Source organism: Somniosus microcephalus, chromosome 15 (genome assembly GCF_052327205.1).
Source record: "Somniosus microcephalus isolate GS21.2 chromosome 15, FLI_Smic_1.0, whole genome shotgun sequence".
NCBI classification, from domain to species: Eukaryota; Metazoa; Chordata; class Chondrichthyes; order Squaliformes; family Somniosidae; genus Somniosus; species Somniosus microcephalus.
This window is the reverse complement of record NC_141001.1, coordinates 68794737-68818765: the sequence shown is the minus strand read 5'-3', so window position 1 is coordinate 68818765 and position 24029 is coordinate 68794737. Positions and strand designations below refer to the sequence as shown.

The 24029-nt window shown below is 43.5% G+C and overlaps 1 protein-coding gene across 5 annotated transcripts in view; it reads left to right on the top strand.

The window, feature by feature from the left end:
* Window positions 1–5259: 5259 nt before the first annotated feature.
* The window catches only part of LOC147107010 (DENN domain-containing protein 5A-like), a 239324-nt gene continuing 220554 nt past the window's right edge, over window positions 5260–24029 (top strand). For 2 of the 5 annotated variants that reach the window (XM_086007967.1, XM_086007963.1), the window contains exon 1: window positions 5260–5581. In XM_086007967.1, the coding sequence (XP_085864093.1) occupies window positions 5485–5581 (97 nt within the window). In that variant the 5' untranslated portion in view covers window positions 5260–5484. The remainder of the gene's footprint in view (window positions 5582–24029) is intronic. The other 3 variants (XM_086007965.1, XM_086007964.1, XM_086007966.1) reach the window with 3 other exon arrangements.

Sequence of the window (24029 nt, the reverse complement as noted above, 5' to 3'; positions counted from 1 at the left end):
GGACAGGAGAAACTTCTTTACAGAGCTGTGAGGCTGTGGAATTCACTGTCAGGGTTAGTGGTTAAGGCAGAAAATATGCCAACTCCAGGATGGTGTGTTGCCTCCCTGGTGCAAGGGTCAAGGATGTCTCAGAGTGGCTGCAGAACATTTTGGAAGGGGAGGGTAAGCAGCCAATTGTCGTGGTGCATATAGGTACCAACGATATAGGTAAAAACCGAGATGAGGTCCTAAAAAGCTGAATATAGGGAGTTAGGAGGTAAATTTAAAAAAATAGGACCTCAAAGGTAGTAATCTCAGGATTGCTACCAGTGCCACGTGCTAGTCAGTAGAAATAGAAGGATATTTCAGATGAATATGTGGCTAGAGGAATGGTGCAACGGGGAGGGATTCAAGTTCCTGGGACATTGGAACCGGTTCTGGGGGAGGTGGGACCAGTTCAAACCGGATGGTTTGCACCTGGGCAAGGCTGGAACCGATGTCCTAGGGGGAGTGTTTGCTAGTGCTGTGGGGGAGGGTTTAAACTAAGATGGTGGGGGGTTGGGAACCTGAGCAGGGGGACAGAGGAAAGGGAAACAAGGATAAAAGCAAAAGAAAGGAAGGAGAAAACAAAAGTGGCAGTCAGAGAAATCAAGGGTTTAAATCAAACATGGCCACAGTAAATAATAATTCTAATAGGTCTAATAGCGTTAAAAAAATAAGCCTGAAGGTTGTGTCTTAATGCGAGGAGCATTCGTAATAAGGTGGATGAACTGGCTGTGCAAATAGAGGTAAACGATTATGATTTGGTTGGGATTACGGAAACGTGGCTCAAGGATGGCCAAGGCTGGGAACTCAACATCCAGGGGTATTCGATATTCAGGAAAGATAGGCAAAAAGGAAAGGGAGGTGGGGTAGCATTACTGCTTAAGGAAGGGATTTCCTAAGGAGGCTGAAGGGATGTAACCTGTCACCCCTGATCCTCTCTAACTTTTACCACTGCACAATAGAGAGCATCCTGACAAACTGTATCACAGTATGGTATGGCAGCTGTAGCTACTATGACCGGAAAGCCCTGCAGCGGGTAGTCAAAACTGCCCAACGCATTACCGGCACCCGGCTACCGACCATAGAGCACATATACCAGAAACACTGTTTACGGAGGTCACGGTCCATCATCAAAGACCCTACCCACCCCAGCCACAGTCTGTTCGCCCTCCTGCCATCTGGGAGACGCTACAGATGCATTCGCACCCGTACGACCAGATTTAGGAACAGCTTCTTTCCCAGGGCTGTCATCCTACTGAACTCCACAAATAAACTCTAAAGCCTGCACATCTGCCAATGCACTTTATTATGGTTATGTTTATGTTAATGTATTACAAGCCAAATGTATGTTGAATGTTTAAATGTCTTAATCTAAATGTACACTCTCAGGAGCCGCAAGCCTACATTTCGTTGTACTGCACTTGTGCACTAACAATGACAATAAAAGTTGATTTGATTGATTTGATTTGATTTTGATTAACACAATTGTAGGGAAGGATATTAGCTCTGATGATGTGGAATCTGTATGGGTAGAATTGAGAAATACCAAGGGGCAGAAAACGTTAGTGGGAGTGGTATATAGACCTCCAAACAGTAATGCAGAGGTTGGGGATGGCATTAAAAGGGAAATTAAAGAAGCGTGCAATAAGGGCACAGCAGTCATCATGGGTGACTTTAATCTACATATAGATTGGGCTAACCAAATTAGTAACAATACTGTGGAGGAGGAATTCCTGGAGTGTTTACGGGATGGTTTCCTGGACCAATATGTCGAGGAACCAACCAGAGATCAGGCCATCTTAGACTGGGTATTATGTAACGAGAAAGGATTAATTAGCAATCTTGTTGTACGAGGCCCCTTGGGTCGGAGCGATCATAATATGATCGAATTCTTCATTAAGATGGAGAATGAAATAGTTGACTCAGACTAGGGTCCTAAATTTAAATAAAGGAAACTACGATGGTCTGAGGCGCGAGTTGGGTAGGATTGATTGGGGAATGTCACTCAAAGGGTTGGCGGTGGATAGGCAATGGCAAACATTCAAAGACCGCTTGGATGAACTACAGAATTTGTTCAGCCCAGTTTGGCATAGAAATAAAACAAAAAAGGTGACTCAACTGTGGCTAACAAGGGAAATTAGGGATAGCATAAGATCCAAGTAGAGGACATATAAATTGGCCAGAAAAAGCAATAATCCTGAGGATTGGGAGCAGTTTAGGATTCAACAAAGGAGGACAAAGGGATTAATTAAGAAGGGGAAAATAGAATGAGAGTAAGCTTGCAGGGAACATAAAAACTGACTGTAAAAGCTTTTATAGATATGTGAAGAGAAAAAGGTTGGTGAAGTCAAGCGTAGGTCCCTTGCAGTCAGAATCAGGGGAATTTATAATGGGGAACAAAGAAATGGCAGACCAACTAATTACATATTTTGGTTCTGTCTTCACAAAGGAGGACACAAATAACCTCCCAGAGATGCCGGGGAACATAGGGTCTGATGAAAGGGAGGAACTGAAAGAAATCAGTATTTGTAGGGAAATGGTGTTAGGGAAATTGATGGGATTAAAGGCCAATAAATCCCCAGGGCCTGATAATCTACACCCTAGGGTACTTAAGGAAGTGGCCCTAGAAATAGTAGATGCATTGCTGATCATCTTCCAACATTTGATGGAATCTGGAACAGTTCCCATGGATTGGAGGGTAGCTAATGTTACCCCACTATTCAAAAAAGGTGGTAGAGAGAAAACGGGGAATTACAGACCGGTAAGCCTGACATCGGTAGTGGGGAAAATGCTAGAGTCCATTATAAAAGATATAATAGCAGAGCACTTGGAAAACAGTGACAGGATCGGACAAAGTCAACATGGATTCACAAAAGGTAAATCGTGCTTGACTAATCTACTGGAATTTTTTGAGGATGTAACTGGTAGAATAGATAAGGGAGAACCAGTGGATGTGGCATATCTGGACTTTCAGAAGGCTTTCGATAAGGTCCCGCATAAGAGATTAGCGTGTAAAGTTAAGGCACATGGGATTGGGGGCAAAGTATTGACTTGGATAGAGAACTGGTTGGCAGGCAGAAAGCAAAGAGTTGGAATAAACGGGTCTTTTTCCGAGTGGCAGGCAGTGACTAGTGGGGTACCGCAGGGATTGGTCCTTGGACCCCAGCTATTCACAATATATATTAATTGTCTAGACAAGGGAACTAGATGTAATATGTTTCTATGTAATATCTCCAAATTTGCAGATGACACAAAGCTGGGTGGGCGTGTGTGCTGTGAGGAAGATGTCGAGAAACTCCAGGATGATTTGCACATGTTGGGTGATTGGGCAGAAACATGGCAGATGCAATATAACGTGGATAAATGTGAGGTTATCCACTTTGGTGGCAAAAACAGGAAGGCAGATTATTATCTAAATGGCAATAGATTGGGAGAAGGGGAAGTGCAATGAGACCTGGGTGTCCTTGTGCACCAGTCACTGAAGGTAAGCATGCAGGTGCAGCAAGCGGTTAAGAAGACAAATGGTATGTTGGCCTTCGTAGCGAGAGGGTTTGAGTACAGGAACAAGGATGTCTTGCTGCAGTTGTACAGGGCCTTGGTGAGACCACATCTTGAGTATTGTGTGCAGTTTTGGTCGCCTTATCTGAGGAAGGATGTTCTTGCCATGGAAGGAGTTCAGCGAAGACTCACCAGGCTGATACCTGGAATGGCAGGAATGACGTATGAGGAGAGATTGGGGCAATTGGGCTTGTACTCACTGGAGTTTAGAAGAATGAGAGGTCATCTCATTGAAACTTATAAAATTCTGAAAGGACTGGACAGACTAGATGCAGGAAGGAAGTTCCCGATGGTCGGGGAGTCCAGAACCAGGGGACACAGTCTAAGGATAAAGGGTAGGCCATTTCGGACAGAAATGAGGAGGAATTTCTTCACCCAGAGAGTGGTGAACCTGTGGAATTCTCTACCACAGAAGGCGGTGGATGCCAGTTCATTAAATATATTCAAGAAGGAGTTGGATATATTTCTTAAGGCTAAAGGGATCAAGGGGTATGGGGAGAAAGCAGGGACCGGGTACTGAATTTGGATGATCAGCCATGATCGCATTGAATGGCGGAGCAGGCTCGAGGGGCTGAATGGCCTACTCCTGCTCCTATCTTCTATGTTTCTACATGCAAGATTAGATTGGATAGATGGACTGGTTGGGCCGAATGGCCTGTTTCTGTGCCGTATATCATATGTAAGGAAGGAAAAGGAGTTGAAGGGATGTGAGAACAGGGTGAGTAAATGTGATTGAACTATTTCCTTGCATGGAGGATAAATGCGGACAGGGACTAATTGGACAGAATGGCCTGTTTCTGTGTTATATCTTCTATGTATAATCACACAGATTAATTTCTCCTCCTAATTTTAATTCCTGTATGGATTCAAATTGATTCGACATATATTTCTTTCTTCATATTAAAATAAGTAAACAGATTAATTCGTTTTGGCATTGTTAGTCTTGCTATTGTTAATATTTAATTTCTATCAGCAACAATCTGACATAAAAATACTGTAAAATACTGCGGATGCTTTTTATCTGTCAGGTTGCTGCTGATAGAATTAAAATATTAACAATAGCAAGAGTAACAATGCCGAAATGAATTAATCTGTATACTTTTTAATAAATCAGCAATATCTAAAGATTTAAAGATAAATGGTCCTTATAAGAACTTTGTCATTTTACTGATACTCCTTGATCCACAGATTGGTCGATGATGAGTAATGCACATCATTAAAACTGCATTACCGAATCCCTTTTTTGGTAACAGTAATCAACACGAGAAAAAAAATAGTAACAAAAATCAGCATTTAAGTATTCTTTATTTTATGAAGAAATATGTTGTAGTTTCCGCACAACCAGAGATGGACGGAAAAAAATGACTTACACTTAGATTCCCCTTTCCAAAAAAAAGGGTGTTGTTTTTTTTCTCTGATCTGCAGTGCAATTATGTCACGATTGGCAGGCTGCTAGCGTGTGAAGAAATTCAATTTTGCCAACTTTCAATCAGCTAGAAAATTAAATGGATGTAAATTTGCATTATATTTTGACCTGGAGTTTTGGAGGTTTTTTTTGCAGATAGGGAAGTACTGATTTGAATCGTAGCACTAGTGAGCTGAGGTAAAGGAGGGGGTGCGGTAGAATAGAGGTGGTGCATTCTTGGTTGCTGCCTTGGTGAGGCGGAGACTCTGCGCTGGCGGGTGAACAGTTGCCCCTTTAAGCAGTGATTGCCTTGCACATTGTGTTGTGGCGTGGCCCAGCATGCAGTGCAGCGCGCTGCCAGCCCCTGCAGCCCGAGCTGTGATGGAAGCGCCGAACGCTAGTCCGGGCTAGAGAGTGCTCGAGCTGGAGCCGGAGCTCGAGAGCGGCAGCGGCGATCCCAGTCCCCAGTCCCCGCCGCTCGCTGCAAACCGCGCACCATGACTGCCAACAACACCGCCGGCTGCCGCTTTGCAGATTACTTCGTCATCTCTGGGCTGGACATCGAGACCGGCTTGGAGCCGGACGAGCTCTCGGGTGAGTGTCTCTTTTTTACTCACAATGTAACCCAAGCCGCTTCTGTGATTGGAGCCGAGCAAAGCGCAAACTTCAAAAACCTCCCAGCTCCTGGCGCATTGCACTAAAAATACACGACCGGGAGCACTTCAGTAAAGTCTTTCGGAATCCCAGTGAATAGAAGTAAAGATTTGAATGATTCGGTAGCTCTTTTAGTCCACATAAAGCCAACGTTGTTGCCATCGACTGTTGCAGGAAGTGATGATGTAGAGCTGCCTTTTGACAGTTCGCAGCACTGGAAATGGAGTTCGCTTTGTCCACTCTTTATTTTACAGCAGATTCTGAAATGTGCATCTTCACTGTTGGTTTGATATTTTGAGCCCCGTAATAGTTTGGCAAGTTTTCATTAGTGCAAATATTTATTGGTGGGCATCGCAATTTATTATTACTGTTATTTGTAGTTTTTAAAAAGATGCAATTATATTCATGCCTATAGTCCTATAACTAGTGCTACAACTGTAAACAAAGGCGCCGTGTTTAACGCACAGCACAATATCAATAGATTACATTAATTCACAACATGTTAATGTTTGCATGTGACGTTACACAGATACGAAAACCATTTGTGTGCGGTTATCAGTTTCCTCTTTTGACCATATTAAATAGGCCATGTACTAACATTTCAAAGTGATCCACAGGGCTTCTGGTGACTATATTTTAAGCTATGACCTAGTTTTCTAAATGTAACGTTTTGAACAAAGTCCTGCTCGGTGTATTGAAGTCTAGCTATTGGAAGTATAATTAGTCTTGCTCTTGCGGTACTACAGTTTTGCTACATAAAGGTACAGCAAATAGTTGCAATCAGTCTCTAATTTCACGATTAATATTTTGTTTGTGGAATTAAACACACATCCGATTTTAATAGTAATTCAGCGTTGCAATTATTATGTGGTACACGCTGTTGTGTTCTTTACCAGACTTTAAAGTTTATCAAGTACACCAAATTTTCTTGACTCCTAGGTTTTGCAGATATATATTTCAAAATGTCTTAAAATTCATGTACTGTTGCAACAATCCTACCTCCTGTGCATGAACCCTTCCAGTACTAAATTTCTCTTTTTCTTATACCACTTTGTCTTCAAGCAGTTAGCTAAACTAAAATGTTCTTTAAATTTCTAGAACTACATGTTTATAAATGAATATTACAACAGTGTGGAGCTATGCTATTTTCTGAATAAATTCAAACTTTTTGTTGTGAAAAATGCTACTGTAGGCCTTGAAGGGTTAAGTGCTGCAATCTTATCAGAAAGTATCTTTGTGTTGTACACTGCATTGTGTATATGTGTGTATGGTAATGCATTCAATTTTTTGGTATGCTTCTGAAGATGTACATTTTATAAACCCAGTGAAGTATTAACACAGTTCTTGCACATGCGTAGTGTTTAGTGTGATAAAGTTGCTTGAGGTATTCGTTATCTTGCATGGTGAATGCAGTACTAGTTTTATTTTTGTGTTAGGTTACACTGGCTTGAGCAATCTACAGTCTTGTAAACAATAGAGAGATCCATAGAAGTGCGGGTGGGGGTGGGTTTGAATCGTCTGCATTCAAATTGTCCTTGGGGTCCTTCCACATCAGCTCCTCGCAAGCGAGGCTCTAAAAGGATGATGTCATTGTAACTGAAACTCTCTACAGGAAGACAGCAACTGCTGCATGTTTCTCTGGGGATGCTGAACGGCCAATCCTGGCACAGGCTTTGGTATTTAGCTAATGCGGTTGTGAATGAACCGAGAATATTGCTGGGATACCAAAGAATATTAATAATTTCTTAGTTAATGCATACAGCTGCTCTTGATTTAAACTGGTTTGAATGAAATGCTTTAAAATGTGCACCAGGGTATTCCTTTTCCTGTGCAGCTCTATTGCCAGTTTATCTTGGTATGAATGTAAATAAAATATACACAGAATAACCAGGCCCCTATTTTCAATCATAAAATGCTGCTAAGGAAACAATGCATAGACAGATGGTTTTTACAAGCTTCGGTTTCCTTTGTCAGAATATGCATGAGTTTCTGAGGGGCATTCTTTAATAAATTGCTTCCAGATATTATAATTGCTATTCTAGTTATTTGGAAACAAATATCAGCCATAGTTCTACAGTGTTACATTTAACTCCTCCCATAACATCGGCAAGTCTGCCATTTTAATGTACAGCAGCATAGGGGTACAAGCTGGCATATTATTCAAGGTATCAGCCGTGGATTAGTGGTAGCGCTCTTGCCTGAGTCCGAAGGTTGTGGGTTCAAGTCCCACTCCAGGAAATGAGGCCCCGTTTGCCCTCTCGGGTAGACTATAGTCCCATGGCACTATTTCGAAGAGCAGGGGAGTTCTTCCTGGTGTCCTGGCCAATAGTTATCCTTCAACCAACACCATGATGTTGCTGTCACATTGCTGTTTGTGGGACCTTGCTATGTGCAATCTGGTTGCCGCATTTGTAAAGCGCTTTTATATTTCCTATGGCATTTAAAAAAATGTCTATTGTGTATCTGACATCAATCATCAAGTTTAAGAATCTTCAAGCCAAGTTACTGAGAAATCTAGAATTTTTGTTTGCTTATTATGAAGTGCACGCACTCTCCGCATGATAATACACCTGGCTTGCCTAAGTCCAGAGAGCTTGGCAGAAATTTAGGGGCCCACAAGTGTGCATGACGTAGGGCTCGAGATTAATCGGGTGAAATCGTGCAGCTGCTAAGCTTCTTTCTGCTTGTCAAGCTAAGACCATCCTACCAGTTATGGCATTTGCTTGCAGAGTTATTTGAAGGTGAGTGCAAAGGTTGCCCCCTCTTTTGAGGACCTCCAGTTTCTTCATACACTTCATTGCTCTCTCTGATGTGAGATCAGTTTCATGACTCTTTTCTGAACTGTCTCTGGGGTCTGAATGTTTCTCTTGTGTCTTGGTGACGAAAACTGGATGTGGTTACAAATCTTACAATTCACTACTTGCCAACAATTTGGAACATGAGTTTCTTTGTCCTTATTTGCACTCCAGTACAGACTACTATCACCCAGTGTGCACGTTACTTTGTTACATAACTGCTCTGTATCATGATTGGTGGTAGTGCTAAAAATGTCAGGAATGAGACAAAGCTGGACGCCTCTTTTCAGGAATTGGGCCATGTTTTATTGCCAATCTTGATTTATACCCCAAATTAAGAGTAATGAAACAGTGTGGATTTTTGTTTGCAGTGTGGAATTTGTTTTGCCTTTTCAAGTCAGTTGAGCTAGAAGAAAAGCACTTTTTTAAGTGTTTAAATAATATGCATCATATAGTACGATAGCAAAATACTGCAGATGTTGGAAATCCGAAATAACAACAGAAAATGCTGGAAAAACTCAGCAGGTCAGGCAACATCCGTGGAGAGAAATTTGAGTTGACGTTGCGGGTTTGACCCTTCTTCAAAACTCAAAACTCAACTCAAATTTCTCTCCACGGATGTTGCCTGACCTGCTGAGTTTTTCCAGCATTTTCTGTTGTTATTTTGCATCATATAGTAGTCTAACTTCTGTCTAATTGAACTATTTAATGAACCATGACCTCTTTGGAAATGTTTACATCTTCACTTACTTGACTGAATTTGGATCTGAGAAATTTCATAGTTAAGCATTAAGCTATGTAAATGAATAAACTATTACTTAAATGGAAAGAAAATAATGTACATGGGAAATGAAAGACTTGTGGGTGTCCTGATTGGTAATAAATTGAAGCGATCGTAACAATGCTCGGTGGTAGTGAGTAAAGCAAATCGGATAAAAAAACAGAAAATGCTGGAAAATACTGAACACGTCAGGCAGCATCTGTGGAGAGAGAAAGTTAACGTTTCTGGTTGATGTTAGGATGTACAGGTAGACTACCCTTTATCCGAACTTCCGAAAACCGAAACCCTCTAAAAACCAAAGGTTTTTTCGTTCAGCGTAAGTCGTGCGCACGACATGACCAAAGTGGCGCACGACATATGCTGAGCAGGGCAGAGAGTCACTGAGTTCCCTCCTGGGTAGGAGATTGCAGGCCGAGCCGGGCAGTGTGAAGGAGGTATACCGGGAGAGTGAACCCAACAATACAGCGGCCCGTCCGATAGCTGCAGCGGCCTGTCCGATATTCTTTTCTCCCCGCCGACCCCCACCCTTTCGGATAAGGGATAGTGTATCCTTTATCCGCACTTCTGAAAACCGAAATCCTCTGAAAACCGAAAGTGTTTTCGTTCAGCGTAAGTCGTGCGCATGACCCCGACCCCGACCCCCCGCCGACCCCCACCCCCGACAAATTTCCCAGTCTTATAAAATACCTTCCGAAATTTTCCGAAAACTGAAACACGGCTGGTCCCGAGGTTTTCGGATAAAGGATAGTCTACCTGTATTAAAAAGTCAATATTGAGCCGAAATAGTGAGGTAATCCTGCCACTTTATAATTCATTGGTGCGGCTGCACTTAGAATACGGTGTACAGTTCTGATCTCCACAGTACAAAAAGGATATTGCAGCTATTGAAAGGATACAGAAGAGAGCAACCAGAATGATTGAGGGGATGGAGGGATTGGATTATGAGGAGCGATTATGTAAATTGGGCCGGTTCTCAATGGAAAAGAGAAGGTTGAGAGGTGATAAGATTTTTCTTTATTCGTTCATGGGATGTGGGCGTCGCTGGCAAGGCCAGCATTTATTGCCCATCCCTAGTTGCCCTTGAAAAGTTGTTTTGAGCCGCCTTCTTGAACGGCGACATACTTCCGAGTCAGGATGGTGTGTGACTTGGAGGGGAACTTGGAGGTGGTGGTGTTCCCATGCGCCTGCTGCCCTTGTCCTTCTAGGTGGTAGAGGTCGCGGGTTTGGAAGGTGCTGCCGAAGAAGCCTTGGTGAGTTATTTTTAGGATTCTAAAGGGACTAGATCATGTAAACCATGACGAGCTGTTTCACCTTGTAGAACCAGAGGACATAGCCTGCGTTTGAAGGGGGAGACAGTGGAAGCAATTGGTATTGATTCATTCAAATGCAAATTAGATAGACCTCTTTGAGCAAGTAACATTTTGGGATACATGATCTGAGTAATTTGAGTTAGGACGTGGTAAGTGTAGCATGCTTGGGTGAAAAAAAAGTGACTTTGGACCTAAGGTTCTCAAAGCTGGGGTTTTCCCCATGTCCTCTCTGGGTCTGTTGTTGACTAATTGATACGGATTGATTGCTATGATTAGTGAACACCTAGGATTTGGGGAAGGGGAAGAGAAACAAAAGGATGAGGTGTTCGAGGATTTTATCCCTGGTGTGTTTTTATTTTTGCTCAAGGCAAGGACTATTAATGTTGGGAAATGGAATTCTTTCCTAATTTGGGCACCGTACATCAAGCAGAATAAAGCTGTAGGCATTATGTAGAATAAAGCTGTAGGCATTATGTGTTGTTGTGCCAGTTTTGGGAGAGTGTATCTATGCTGGCCTCCTAGTGCTGCTCCTGCACCATTTTACTTTTTTCACCTGCTAGCATATGTTGGTCAGAAGCAGAGCTAGCAAATCTAGTGTAGTTCAAAAATAAACAGTGACTATTACTGACAGAACAAAGTCAATTGGCCCTTTCTTATTTGCAAGCACCTTTTTAAAAAATCTTGCTCCACAACCAGATAAGGACCAATACTGCATTTTACATTTTCAGCCATTTACACGGCCTCTCACATTGGAATTGTCAACTAGTGCTAAATTAGGGATAGTTTATAATTATCATTGTGGACCAGTGTCAAGTACAGGTTCTCGATGGAAAAAGAGATGTGTTTGAGACTTTTTAATTGTTTTTTTTAATTTTGGAATATCTTGGTGGTATTGTTAAACCTTAGTAGATTGTATAGATTATCTTTATTTGATCTTGCGTTTGGCCAAGAATTAGTTGCAGTCGATGTGCTATGAGGTTTTTTCCCCTGAATGATAAATTGGCAGATTTTTTTCATTAATTCTATGCTTAAATTTTGCTTGAACCACACAATTTTTGTACTTCTTTAAAAAAAAAAAAAATCTCTTTTTTAATTAGTTGTCTGTCACACAAGCAATTGTTCTGCCTTGGTTAGAAATCAGAACTGTTTATTTCAACTAAGTATTCAGAATTGTTTGTTAACTAAGTTATCAGTTCAGTCTGTGCTCAGTGACAGCAATGGCAACAACTTGCATTTATATAGCACCTTTAATACAGTAAAACGTCCCAAGGTGCTTCACAGGAACGATTGTCAAACAAAATTTGACACCAAGCCACATTATGGAGAAATAACAACGGAAAATGCTGGAAAAACTCAGCAGGCCAGGCAACATCCGTGGAGAGAGAAACCGAGTCAACGTTTCGGGTCGAAACCCAATGTCTTAATGTCTCTTCACTTTTCTTTTGTTCTCACATCCCCATTTCCCAGTCCCCAAACTGGCCTCTTAATCTGTTTCATTTCCTGTGCTTTTTCAGTCTTGATGAAGGGTTTCGACCTGAAACGTCGACTCTATTTCTCTCTCCACGGATGTTGCCTGGCCTGCTGAGTTTTTCCAGCATTTTCTGTTGTTATTTTGGATTTCCAGCATCCGCAGTATTTTGCTACCGTACATTATGGAGAGCTTGGTCAGAGGTAGCTTTAAGGAGTGTCTTAAAGGAAGAGAGAAAAGTAGAGTGGCAGAGAGGTTTAGGGAGGGAATTCCAGAACATTCCACACTCCCTGTGCAATCCGTTTGCTGCCAGAATACTTATTCCTGCACGGTATTGCATTAAATTAGGTAAAGATTGAGGTTCGTCAATCCTGCCCCGTCCTTTGTACAACTGACTAGAATAAACTAATCTCCGTCTCTCAGTAGTGTTTTGTGTTTGATTTATTTTCTTTGCTCTTCTCCTGTATACGTTTATATGGTCAGGGAAAACTTTTTTAAAATTGAAGAATCTGTGAAGAGTCGCAGCTCATAGTGCAGGATGCCTCCAACATTGAAGAGTAGAAGAGAAGATGCATAAATCAAGAAGTAGTAGTTAGATGACCAAGCCTGGGTTTCAGAAGTCTATAGATTGCAAGAGGAAGGAAAAGGCTGAGGAAGGCAAGAAGTTCCATAGTTTCTGAGGTCCTGGGAAAGATTATAGGAGATGGTGCCATTTCAATACTTAAAGATGTAGAGAAGAGGAAGACTATTGAGTGCATTTAGAGCTTGTGAAGAAAGTTGATTAAAGTAGAAAAAATTGGGAGCTAGAGGTGAGAAGGACTGTGCATCGTACAGTAAAATTTTGTTTGTGTCCTCTGCAGGAATTGGAGACGTGGAAACTGATTCCATGAATCATTTTCAAAGGGAGTTGCACAGGTACTTGAGGATGAGGAATGTACAGGGTTACGGACAAAAGGTGGGGATGTGGGATTAAGCACGAATGCTCTTTCAAAGAGCCAGCACAGGCACAACGGGCCAAATGGCCTCCTTCTGTGCTGTAGGTTTCCATGATTCTAGGTGCTTAAAAAAAAACTCCAGAGTGTGCTGAATTGGCAAAGTTTTTGATGACAAAATCAAAGTGATGCAAAACTTTTCCGGCAAACTTATGTCGTAACTTCTGACCTTGATCTGCTTTCTATCACAAAGCTTGACACAACTGCAAACTAGTTGTTAAAATCTATGAACTGGATAAATAGAGAGAAGGCCTCTCCATAGTCAGAAATTACTTCCATCTACTATACAGGTGTTGTGCTCAGTGGTCCACAATCACCACCTACACAGAAGACCTGCCAATACAGAGCTAGCTGGCACAGAGCTATCTGCCAGATGATTCCTCTGCCCACACTTGTAATAAATGAATCATTCTTACAGTTTCCCCCAACATCTTCAATATATTTTGATGAATTATTAGGTGAGGGATGTCAGTGCTGGGGAATGGAACTACTGTATGCAGCATAAAGTCCTCAACCTTTTAAAGAATGAGAGGGGATCTCATTGAAACTTCTAAAATTCTAACAGGACTAGACAGACTGGATGCAGGAAGGATGTTCCCGATGGCGGGGGAGTTCAGAACCAGGGGTCATAGTCTAAGGATAAGGGGTAAGCCATTTAGGACAGAGATGAGGAGGAATTTCTTCACCCAGAGAGTGGTGAACCTGTGGAATTCTCTACCACAGAAGGCAGTAGAGGCCAATTCATTAAATATATTCAAGAAGGAGTTAGATACATTTCTTAAGGCTAAAGGGATCAAGGGATATGGGGAGAAGGCAGGGACAGGGTACTGAGTTTGGATGATCAGCCATGATCTCATTGAATGGTGGAGCAGGCTCGAGGGGCCGACTGGCCTACTCCTCCTATCTTCTATGTTTCTATGTTTTTTACTCCTTACCGCAGAATTGTGAATTTTCCATGTCCCACACCGGCAATCTTTTGACCTTTTCCGAGATTCTCAAATTGTGTTGTTTTGTAGGAGCTTTGTTCATATTTATTGAGACTTGCCGTTTGGGTTTAAAATGGATTCAGTTTAAATGAAAAAATAAGTGAAGCTCCATTTTAAATGGATTTATGACCTTAATCATAAATCATATTAGCATTTCCCCAACAGTGGCCTAATTCACGCACCTATGGGGAACTGGGTTGAGACAGCTCTGCCCAAACTCTTGCCGGTGAAAAGCAATATGCTAATCAACTGATCCTCTGGCTCAAGAAACATCTTTAACATTGCATATCTTTCACTTGGTCCGCTCTGCTGCTTTGAAGTAATCCTGGATTAGGTACAAGGATAAAATTGACGAATTTGCTGTTGTCATTATCAGTACTGCCCACCTTGAGGCTAATTGGTCAAGTTGAAGGTAGGATGGAAAATGTATAGCTGAGGTTTCAATAACGATTGATAAATAGGTTACTCCACCTTGTATGTAGTTATTTCTCCTTGTTGTTTGATTTCCAGCGTCGAACCAATTATTCTGTAAAAGTTCAATTTGTACTCTTTTGGCTATTTGTCAAACGTATGGATGTCTAAAGTTGGTTTTATTTTCAAATATCACAGCATTGTCTCCAGGTGGTTCTCAAAACAAAGTCCTTTTTTGGATTAATATTGGTTCTGCTTATGTTTCTGAGTTCTCCTGTGTTTAGTTTTCTTTTTGGAAAACTTCTCTTGACAAATTACTCCTTATCTTTGATTGCTGTTGGTAAGCTGAATCACAACTTTTTTACTTTATGCAGTGCCACATAATTTACCTAAAGACCTGCTAACCTTCAGAGAATTCTCCTATTTTAGTACAAGAACCAGATAGTTGTAGAAACATAGAAACATAGAAGATAGGAGCAGGAGTAGGCCATTCGGCCCCTCGAGCCTGCTCCGCCATTCAATGCGATCATGGCTGATCATCCAAAATCAGTACCCTGTCCCTGCTTTCTCCCCATATCCCTTGATCCCTTTAGCCTTAAGAAATATATCCAACTCCTTCTTGAATATATTTAATGAATTGGCCTCCACTGCCTTCTGTGGTAGAGAATTCCACAGGTACACCACTCTCTTGGTGAAGAAATTCTTCCTCATCTCTGTCCTAAATGGCTTACCCCTTATCCTTAGACTGTGACCCCTGGTTCTGGACTCCCCCGCCATCAGGAACATCCATCCTGCATCTAGTCTGTCTCGTCCTGTTAGAATTTTAGAAGTTTCAATGAGATCCCCTCTCATTCTTCTAAACTCCAGCAAGTATAAGCCCAATCGACCCAATCTCTCCTCATACGTCATTCCTGCCATCCCAGGTATCAGTCTGGTGACTCTTCGCTGCACTCCCTCCATGGCAAGAACATCCTTCCTCAGATAAGGCGACCAAAACTGCACACAATACTCAAGGTGTGGTCCCACCAAGGCCCTGTACAACTGCAGCAAGATATCCTTGTTCCTGTACTCGAACCCTCTCGATACATAGGCCAACATACCATTTGCCGCCTTAACCGCCTGCTGCACCTGCATGCTTACCTTCAGCAACTGGTGCACAAGGACACCCAGGTTGCATTGCACTTCCCCTTCTCCCAATCTATTGCCATTCAGATAATAATCTGCCTTCCTGTTTTTGCCACCAAAGTGGATAACCTCGCATTTATCCACATTATACTGCATCTGCCATGCTTCTGCCCAATCACCCAACCTGTCCAAATCATACTGGAGTTTCTCCGGATCCTCCTCACAGCACACACGCCCACCCAGCTTTGTGTCATCTGCAAACTTGGAGATATTACATCTAGTTCCCTCGTCTAGATCATTTATATATATTGTGAATAGCTGGGGTCCTAGGACCGATTGTGACTCAGTAACTTAGGGGACGATTTTGCCAGCCCTGGGGAGGCGGGTTTGGAGGCGGGACTGCCGGGAAAATGGCAGAATCTGGGGGTGGGTGCCCATCCCGCCCCCAACCCGCCTCCGTGCAATCTTCACAAGGGGCGGGTACCCGACCCGCGCCGGGTCCCCTCTCCTGGAGGCAGGAAGGGGATTACAGCCACTTAACTACCTGAGGATTATCCCCATTTTTCCAACAGGTGTGGGCTTCCCGACGTTGGGAAACCCCACCAGGGTCAGTGAGGCAAGCAGTGGGTATGCGGGGGTAAGAGGGGTCGAAAAGTGCGCTGTGGAGGTGAGTGATGGGTGCAAGTGTGGCGAGGTAAGTATGTGAGGTGAGTGTAAAGTGTTAGAAAAAGTTTCCTTACCTTTGTTTCTTCCTACAGGCTTCAATCGTTGGGGATCCGGAGGCTCTGGCATCTCCATGGCAGAGATGACAGAACGGCTGCTGCATTCTCCGATGCAACAGCCATCGGCTTTCTGCTCGGAAAATAGGTTTGGTGAGTCTTGAGTATAAGAACTCGCCAAACAACAGAGAATGTCAGTGTTGACAGCTTCAAAGCTGTAAACGATGACCATTCGACAGGTGAAACATCATACGCTGACGTTCTTTGTCACCGGCTTTCCCTTAATTGGCCTGCTAAACCTGCTGGGCGGGCTTAACAAGGTCAATCAAGGGAAAATAGCGTGGGTTGGCCACAAGTCGATGGAGGCTGGATAATGACCCGACAAGCAGCAGTCCCGCCTCCAACGCACCACCATTGGGCAAAATCACCCCCTTAGATTAGTGATCTATATAACTTCCAAGGTAAGATTACTGGCTCACCAGCTGAATTGCCACACATAGACAACAAACTGTTGTATTTTTGTTTCCTGTTGCAAGTGTCAAATCTTTCTGCCAAACGGGTCTTGACAGGCCATAAAATAACATGGCTGAGATAGGTAACTCAGTGGAGCTGGGAGGGAATTTGAACCTTTGTTCCTCCACTCATGTTGTTGTTGTTTATTCTTCCACTGCACAACTGTTATTTATTTAGTGTATGCAGAGTTGGTATATAATTTTAGCCATCTTTGAGCATTGTCATCACTAGTCTGTAAAGTGTGTAGGCCACGAGATAGTTTAATGTGGGATATGATTTGTATTTACTTGCATTTGTTGTTGTCACTAAGGCCCAATAGGTCTTCAAGGCCCACTGTCTCTGTTCAGTTCGAAAGCAGTAGAGAAGCACCTAACTATGGGAGATGATATGGTGATTTATAGGAGTATGCTAGAATTGGTCTTAGCATTTAGGTTAGGGGGAGGAAGAAAATCAGCTAGGGTTCTTGCTCTTAATTGGCAGGAAATGACCTGGATGAGGTACTGGAGGTTGACTAGCACCTGCGGGGCTATTCTTCAACGAGGTGTCAATAGCTTCAACAGGAGACTGCAAAAATTGGCAAGAGGTTTTTTTTTTAAAAAGGGGAAAAATAAACCTTTGATTTCTTCATAAGGTTCCCCATTTGCCACCGGTCCATAATTGTACATAAGTATTTGGGATTTTTTTTTTAACAATCACTATTACTCCTGGAAATTAATTTTTTCAACATGTGAGAGAATGAACCACAAAATGTGTGGGTGTTTTCACGAAGTGGCACTGACCACACTGGGCCTTCTAAGTAGAGGTAATAGGTAATATTTCCTTGTTCCGTTTCTACTCTTTTTCTCCTCCCCCCCCCCCCCCCCCCCGCCCCGGCCACATGCTTGTCATTTGCTACCAAGAAGTATATCAAAGAGAACAATACAAAGAGAATGAAATATAACACTTCTGGTTTGTTTTATGTCAATTCTCTACTTTGTTAAGAGGCTTACACCTCTACAGAAAAAAACACCTAATTTAAAAATAACATTTGGTGAAAAACTGAGACCATTGTTAGTGAAACAGAGATATGGGGGAAGGAAGTGAGAAAGCAGGCTCTGATGTTGGAGTGTCTTTCAGAACAAGTGCAGGAGTGGTCAGACTTGCTCCATACATTATCAATAGAGCACTGTATTAAAAAAAAAAAAAAATTAAAAAATTACTGGAACTCTGTTGTACTACCCAGCATAATTCAAATGTTGTGATTAGAGTGCCATTTAAATAGGTTGCCTTAAAAAATGCTCCTGAGCTAAATGTGCCCTGGTAACTGTACTATGAAAAGAAATTAAACCCAGAACAAAGCCAAATTAATCCTGGAATAAAGGATTGCCTTGCCTAGAATTTTGAGTCATTCTCTCTTCCCTTCCCCATGCAGCTTCTAGATTATGCATTCAATTGTAAATAACGTGGTTTCCTGTTTTCGTGCAAGGTTGCTTCCCCATCATTTTAACCGAATGCAAAATATTATGTACAGAACAAAATAGTTCCTACACCTTAAGATGGCTAGACTGCATTTAATCACTTCATTTCTCTTTTCTCCTGTTTGGATACGAAGGTTCCAGTATTTTCAAATGAACCTATTTTAGTATGGTTTTCCCAGCCCCTACACTTGCTTAAAAATCTGTTCCATTTCCTGCTTTTTTCCAGTTCTGATGAAAGGTCATCGACCTGAAACGTTAACTCGGTTTCTCTCTTCACAGATGCTGCCTGACCTGCTGAGTTTCTCCAGCATTTTCTCTCTTTATTTCAGATTTACAGCATCTGCAGTATTTTCTTTTTGTATTAGTGTTTAATTCACTGCCACTTCTCTTCCAGGAATGCCCACCTTGAAGAAGTTCTGCTCTTCTCTCCGATGGGAGTTCCGTTTGTCTCTTTTACCTTGTTCATCTTCATTGCTTTCTGTCTCCCTTCTCGTGTTTGATCAGGTATCTACCAAAACTCGCTTTCACAGCACATATCTTTCCTCAGCAACTGTCTCCGGCTCCGACCTACTCCACGTGGATTCCAACTGAAATTCCACCCTTCGTGTTTTGGATCCACCCAGGACTACAGATATCTCCAAGATATTCAGCGTTCCTTGAACCACTGCTCTCGCCGTATCCTGAGATCCACGCTGAATTCCATGCAACGCCACATGCACACCCTCGACCTCTCTCTTCAGCAGCACCGATGCACTCTATCTCAAAGCTGTCCTGGTCCGCAGTTCCATTTCATCCTTCGCCTCATCCGGCGCTTTAACAAAAAACTTTTTTTCTTCCTTTCAGGTGTCAAGGATCGCAAGCTTCAACAACTCTTGGACACCAATGCCCCTCCGGAACCTCGTTCCCCTTCACTTTCCTCTGACCCCATCCCTTCTCCCAATCTCACCCCCTGCCACGTTTTCACCATCCCCTCTGACCTTCCCCTCTCTGACCCCGAACGATCAGTCCTTAGCAAAGGCCTGAGCTTCATCCCCTTACGCCCCCACCTCAATGAATTTAGAGCTCGGCACGATGCTGAGCTCTTTTTCTGCCACCTTAGTCTCCGTGCCCACTTCTCTGGCCAGGAGTCTTCCCCCCGCATGGCTGACCCTTTCTCCTGCTTTCAGAATTCATGTTCTACCTGGACCCCTCCCCCTGGCCTCTTACCCTCTCTAGATCTTTTCATCGCTAACTGCCGGCGTGACATCGGCCGTCTCCATTTCTCTGCTCCCCTCACTCACTCCAACCTACCTCCCTCTGAACTTGCAGCACTCCATTCTCTCAGATCCAACCCCGACATTTTCATTAAACCCGCTGACAAGGGTGGTGCTGTTGTTGTTTGGCGAACCGACTCTACCTAGCGGAAGCTGAACGCCAACTCTCTGACACCTCCTCCTACCTCCACCTGGACCATGACCCCACTACCGAACATCAAGCCACCGTTTCCAAGACTGTCACTGACCTCATTTCCTCTGGAGATCTTCCTCCCACGGCCGCCAACCTCATAGTTCCCCAACCCCGCACAGTCCGCTTCTACCTCCTTCCCAAGATCCACAAACAGGACTGTCCTGGTAGACCCATCGTTTCAGCCTGTTCTTACCCCAAGGAACTTATCTCTTCCTATCTCGACTCTTTTTTCTCCCCTTGTCCAGTCTCTTCCCACCTACATCCGCGACTCTTCCGCGCCCTCCGCCACTTCAGCAGTTTCCTGTTTCCTGGCCCCAACCGCCTCCTTTTCACGATGGATGTACAATCCCTCTACACCTCCATCCTCCACCAGGATGGCCTGAGGGCGCTCCGCTTCTTCCTTGAACAGAGGCCCAACCAGTCCCCATCCACCACCACCCTCCTCCGCCTGGCTGAACTTGTTCTCACATTGAACAACAACTCCTTTGACTCCACTCATTTCCTCCAAATCAAAGGTGTTGCTATGGGTACCCGCATGGGTCCTAGCTATGCCTACCTTTTCGTGGGATATGTGGAACATTCTTTGTTCCAGTCCTACTCAGGTCCCCTCCCTCACCTCTTTTTTCCGGTACATTGATGACTGAATTGGTGCCGTTTCCTGCTCTCGCCCGGAACTAGATAATTTCATTCACTTTGCTTCCAATTTCCACCCTTCCCTCACCTTCACATGGCCCATCTCCGACTCTTCCCTTCCCTTCCTCGACTTCTCCGTCTCCATCTCTGGAATAGGTTATTGACAAACATTCACTGCAAGCCCACTGACTCCCACAGCTACCTGGACTACACTTCCTCCCACCCCGCCTCCTGTAAGGACTCTATTCCATTCTCCCAGTTTCTCTGTCTCCGCCGCATCTGCTCTGACGATGCTACCTTCCATACCAGTGTTTCTGACATGTCTTCCTTTTTCCTCAACCGAGGATTCCCCTCTACAGTGGTTGACACAGCCCTTGACTGTGTCCGTTCTATCTCCCGCACTTCTGCCCTCACCCCTGCCCCTCCCTCCCGGTACCACGAAAGAGTTCCTCTTGTCCTCATCTTTCACCCCATCAGCCTCCACATTCAACAGATCATCCTCCGCCACCTCCAGCGTGATCCCACCACCAAACGTACCTTCCCCATACCTCCCCTTTCAGCATTCCGTAGGGACCGCTCCCTCCGCGACACCCTTGTCCACTCCTCTATCACCCCCAACACCCCTTCCCCTTCGACCGGCAGCTTCCCGTGCAAGCGCAGGAGATGCAACACCTGCCCTTATACCTCCCCCCTTCCCACTGTCCAGGGCCCAAAACAGCGATTTACTTGTACTTCTCTCAATTTAGTTTACTGTATTCGCTGCTCATGATGTGGTCTCCTCTACATTGGGGAGACCAAACGCAGATTGGGTGACCGCTTTGCGGAACACCTCCGTTCAGTCTGTAAGGGGGACCCTGAGCTTCCGGTCGCCTGTCACTTTAATTCACCACTCCACTCCCACTCAGGCCTCACCGTCCTCGGCCTCTTGCATTGTTCCACGGAAGCTCAGCGTAAACTCGAGGAACAGCACCTCATCTTTTGATTAGGCACTTTACAGCTTTCCGGACTCGACATAGAGTTCAACAATTTCACATCATAACCTCGGCCCCTATCATTTACGTATATTTTTTATCCACACTTTTTGTCTGTCTTTTTTTCTTCCCCCCCACACGGCAGCTGTCTTTCATTCTGCCAGCGCAATTTACACTTCATATAGAGCCATCCTTTGTTTCTTAACCTGTCCCATTACCATCTCCTTTTGCCTTGAATATCTCTTAACCTCTCCTGCCTTCCATCCTATCACAGACCTTCCCTTTTGTTCTTTCATCCCCTCCCCCCTTTCCCAGCCTCTTCACTTGCTTAAAAATCTGTTCCATTTCCTGCTTTTTTTCCAGTTCTGACGAAAGGTCATCAACCTGAAACGTTAACTCTATTTCTCTCTTCACAGATGCTGAGTTTCTCCAGCATTTTCTGTTTTTATTTCAGATTTACAGCATCTGCAGTATTTTCTTTTTCTATTTTAGTATGTGGTCAGTCCAGTCTCCCTCACTGATTTGGATCATCCACAGTAGTTTGAGGTCATTGGGAGTGGGAACTGTAAGTACTGCACTGTTAAAGCTGGGTTGAACCTGAATCAAGTCGGGTACATGGTGGACTCTTCAAAGGCAAAATGTTGAAGCATGATGCAGGATTGAGTCAATGACAGACAAAATGTGAATGGTGTTTCATTATGCATGTTAAATAGGAGAGCATTTCTTCTTTCTGGGAAGTTGAATAACTTTAGTCAGTGTGTCTTATAGTTGTACATATTAACGTTTTTTTGCTATTGTTTCCCTGATGAGCTTTTCCTGTAACTTCACTTGAGTGGTTTTTTTCAGTCGGGTATTTTTCTTGTTTTTTTACTGCTAGTGTTCTCCCCTTGCAGTTTCCTTTTCCTGAAGTAATTGAATCTTTGGAGTCCGGTTTCCTGGGTGTCAGCTGCAGGTCGGCACCAACTTTATTATTTTTCTTATCCCTATTGGTTGGCTATCTGGCTGCATGGCTATTGAACCTGGGACCTGCACGGTTTGTATGGCTCATAACACTCGCCAGCTGAACCATCGGGAGATGACCGTGTGTTTTTTTTTCTTTTTCTTGGATGGTTCCCACCTTCAATAATGATTCACCATCAGAATTTTCAAAATAATTTTTTTTTGAAGAGTTATTTTAAGAATACCAAGGTTCTGCTGATGGTTCGGGGATCCCTGGATAAATACAGTAAATGGTGTTTCAGACCGGTAACGGTACAGTTTTGTATCCTCATTTGCGCTGAGTTGATTTCAGCTGGTTGGTGGTGGTGCTGGTCCTGCATTTGACCTCAGTGTCCTGTTAGGAGGGGAGGCGAGGACACAGGGCTGGGGGTGGGAGTGGGGGTGAACGGTGGTGGGAGGAAAGGCTAGGCCAGGATTGATCACTATCTAGTAACATCCTCGTGTGTGGACATCGTATGAGGACACTATTGGGCTCCGTTCCCCTGCCCTCCACAGTCAAATAGTCTCAAACATATGAAGAATGATCAGTTATAAGAGGTATATGAGGGTTACTGGTGCCTTTGGAACTGTATAGTCGATCAGGACTCAATATCTTCAGGATAGCATGAGAGGAAATTAAGGAGGGGGGAAAAAAAGCTAATGTTACTTTTGCTAGACTAAGTCTGTTATTTTTAGACCACGGCAATGGAGCTGTATTGCAATTGGAAATCAGTGTTTTGGTGAAGAAAACCATGTGTGCAGACATTAGACCTGCATTCTGCTAAATCCTGCCTTGTTTAGTCATAGTTTTGACTAGGGTATTATCTCTTCAAAAGAAGAATTTTCAGAGCTGGGGGAAGGCAGAAATTAGCTAAGGATTTAACACCAAATGAGCCAGAACTGTGAAACTGTTGGGAGGTGGGCAGTTTTGATAATGCCTTCCTGATCTTGAAATTGCAGCTGCAGCCTCCTGTTTATATAGGCTTCCGTGCAGAGCGGTTGTGTCATTCTAGTTCAAAATGTAGTAATTTTGTACTGAGCAGCTGCTAATGGTGTCAGTGTGCTCCTGACTTCATCATGTGATGCTGATGCTACTGTTTCTTTTACTGTGCCAAGGAGCAGGCTCTGAGGGCCCCGCTGCTTTGTTATGGCGGGGGTGGGGGGGTTGGCTGCCTGTTTGTTTTTGGCCTAATGGGAGATGTAGGAATTTTGAGAAAAATTGGACCAAACAGAATGCTTGACAATTCAACAAAATACTTGGTCACTATGCAGACATTAATGTTTAAGTCCTTTATTCTTTTAAGATTTTCAATTTTAAATATGGCACCACTATGTTAATGTCTACAGGGAATGTATAGATTTGCACTAAATACAGAAGTTTGAGGTAACTAGAGGACTTGGCTGGTGTTTGGATTAGGGAATTGTGCTGTGCTGTTTGATATGGGCTTGCTCCCAGTCTCAGCTGAGCAGAGGCAGTGCTATTTGTTAAATTGGCGGGAGAGGGAGGGAACATAACATAAGAATTGGGAGCAGGAGTAGGCCATACAGCCCCTTGAGCCTGCTCCGCCATTCAATAAGATCATGGCTAATCTTCGACCCCAACTACACTTTCACACCCAATCCCCATATCCCTTGATTTCCCCAAGAGTCCAAAAATCTATCGATCTCAGCCTTGAATATACTCAACGACTCCGCATCCACAGCCCTTTGGGGCAGAGAATTCCAAGATTCAGAACCCTCTGAGTGAAGAAATTCCTCCTCATCTCAGTTTTAAATGGCTCACTATTTATCCTGAGACTATGC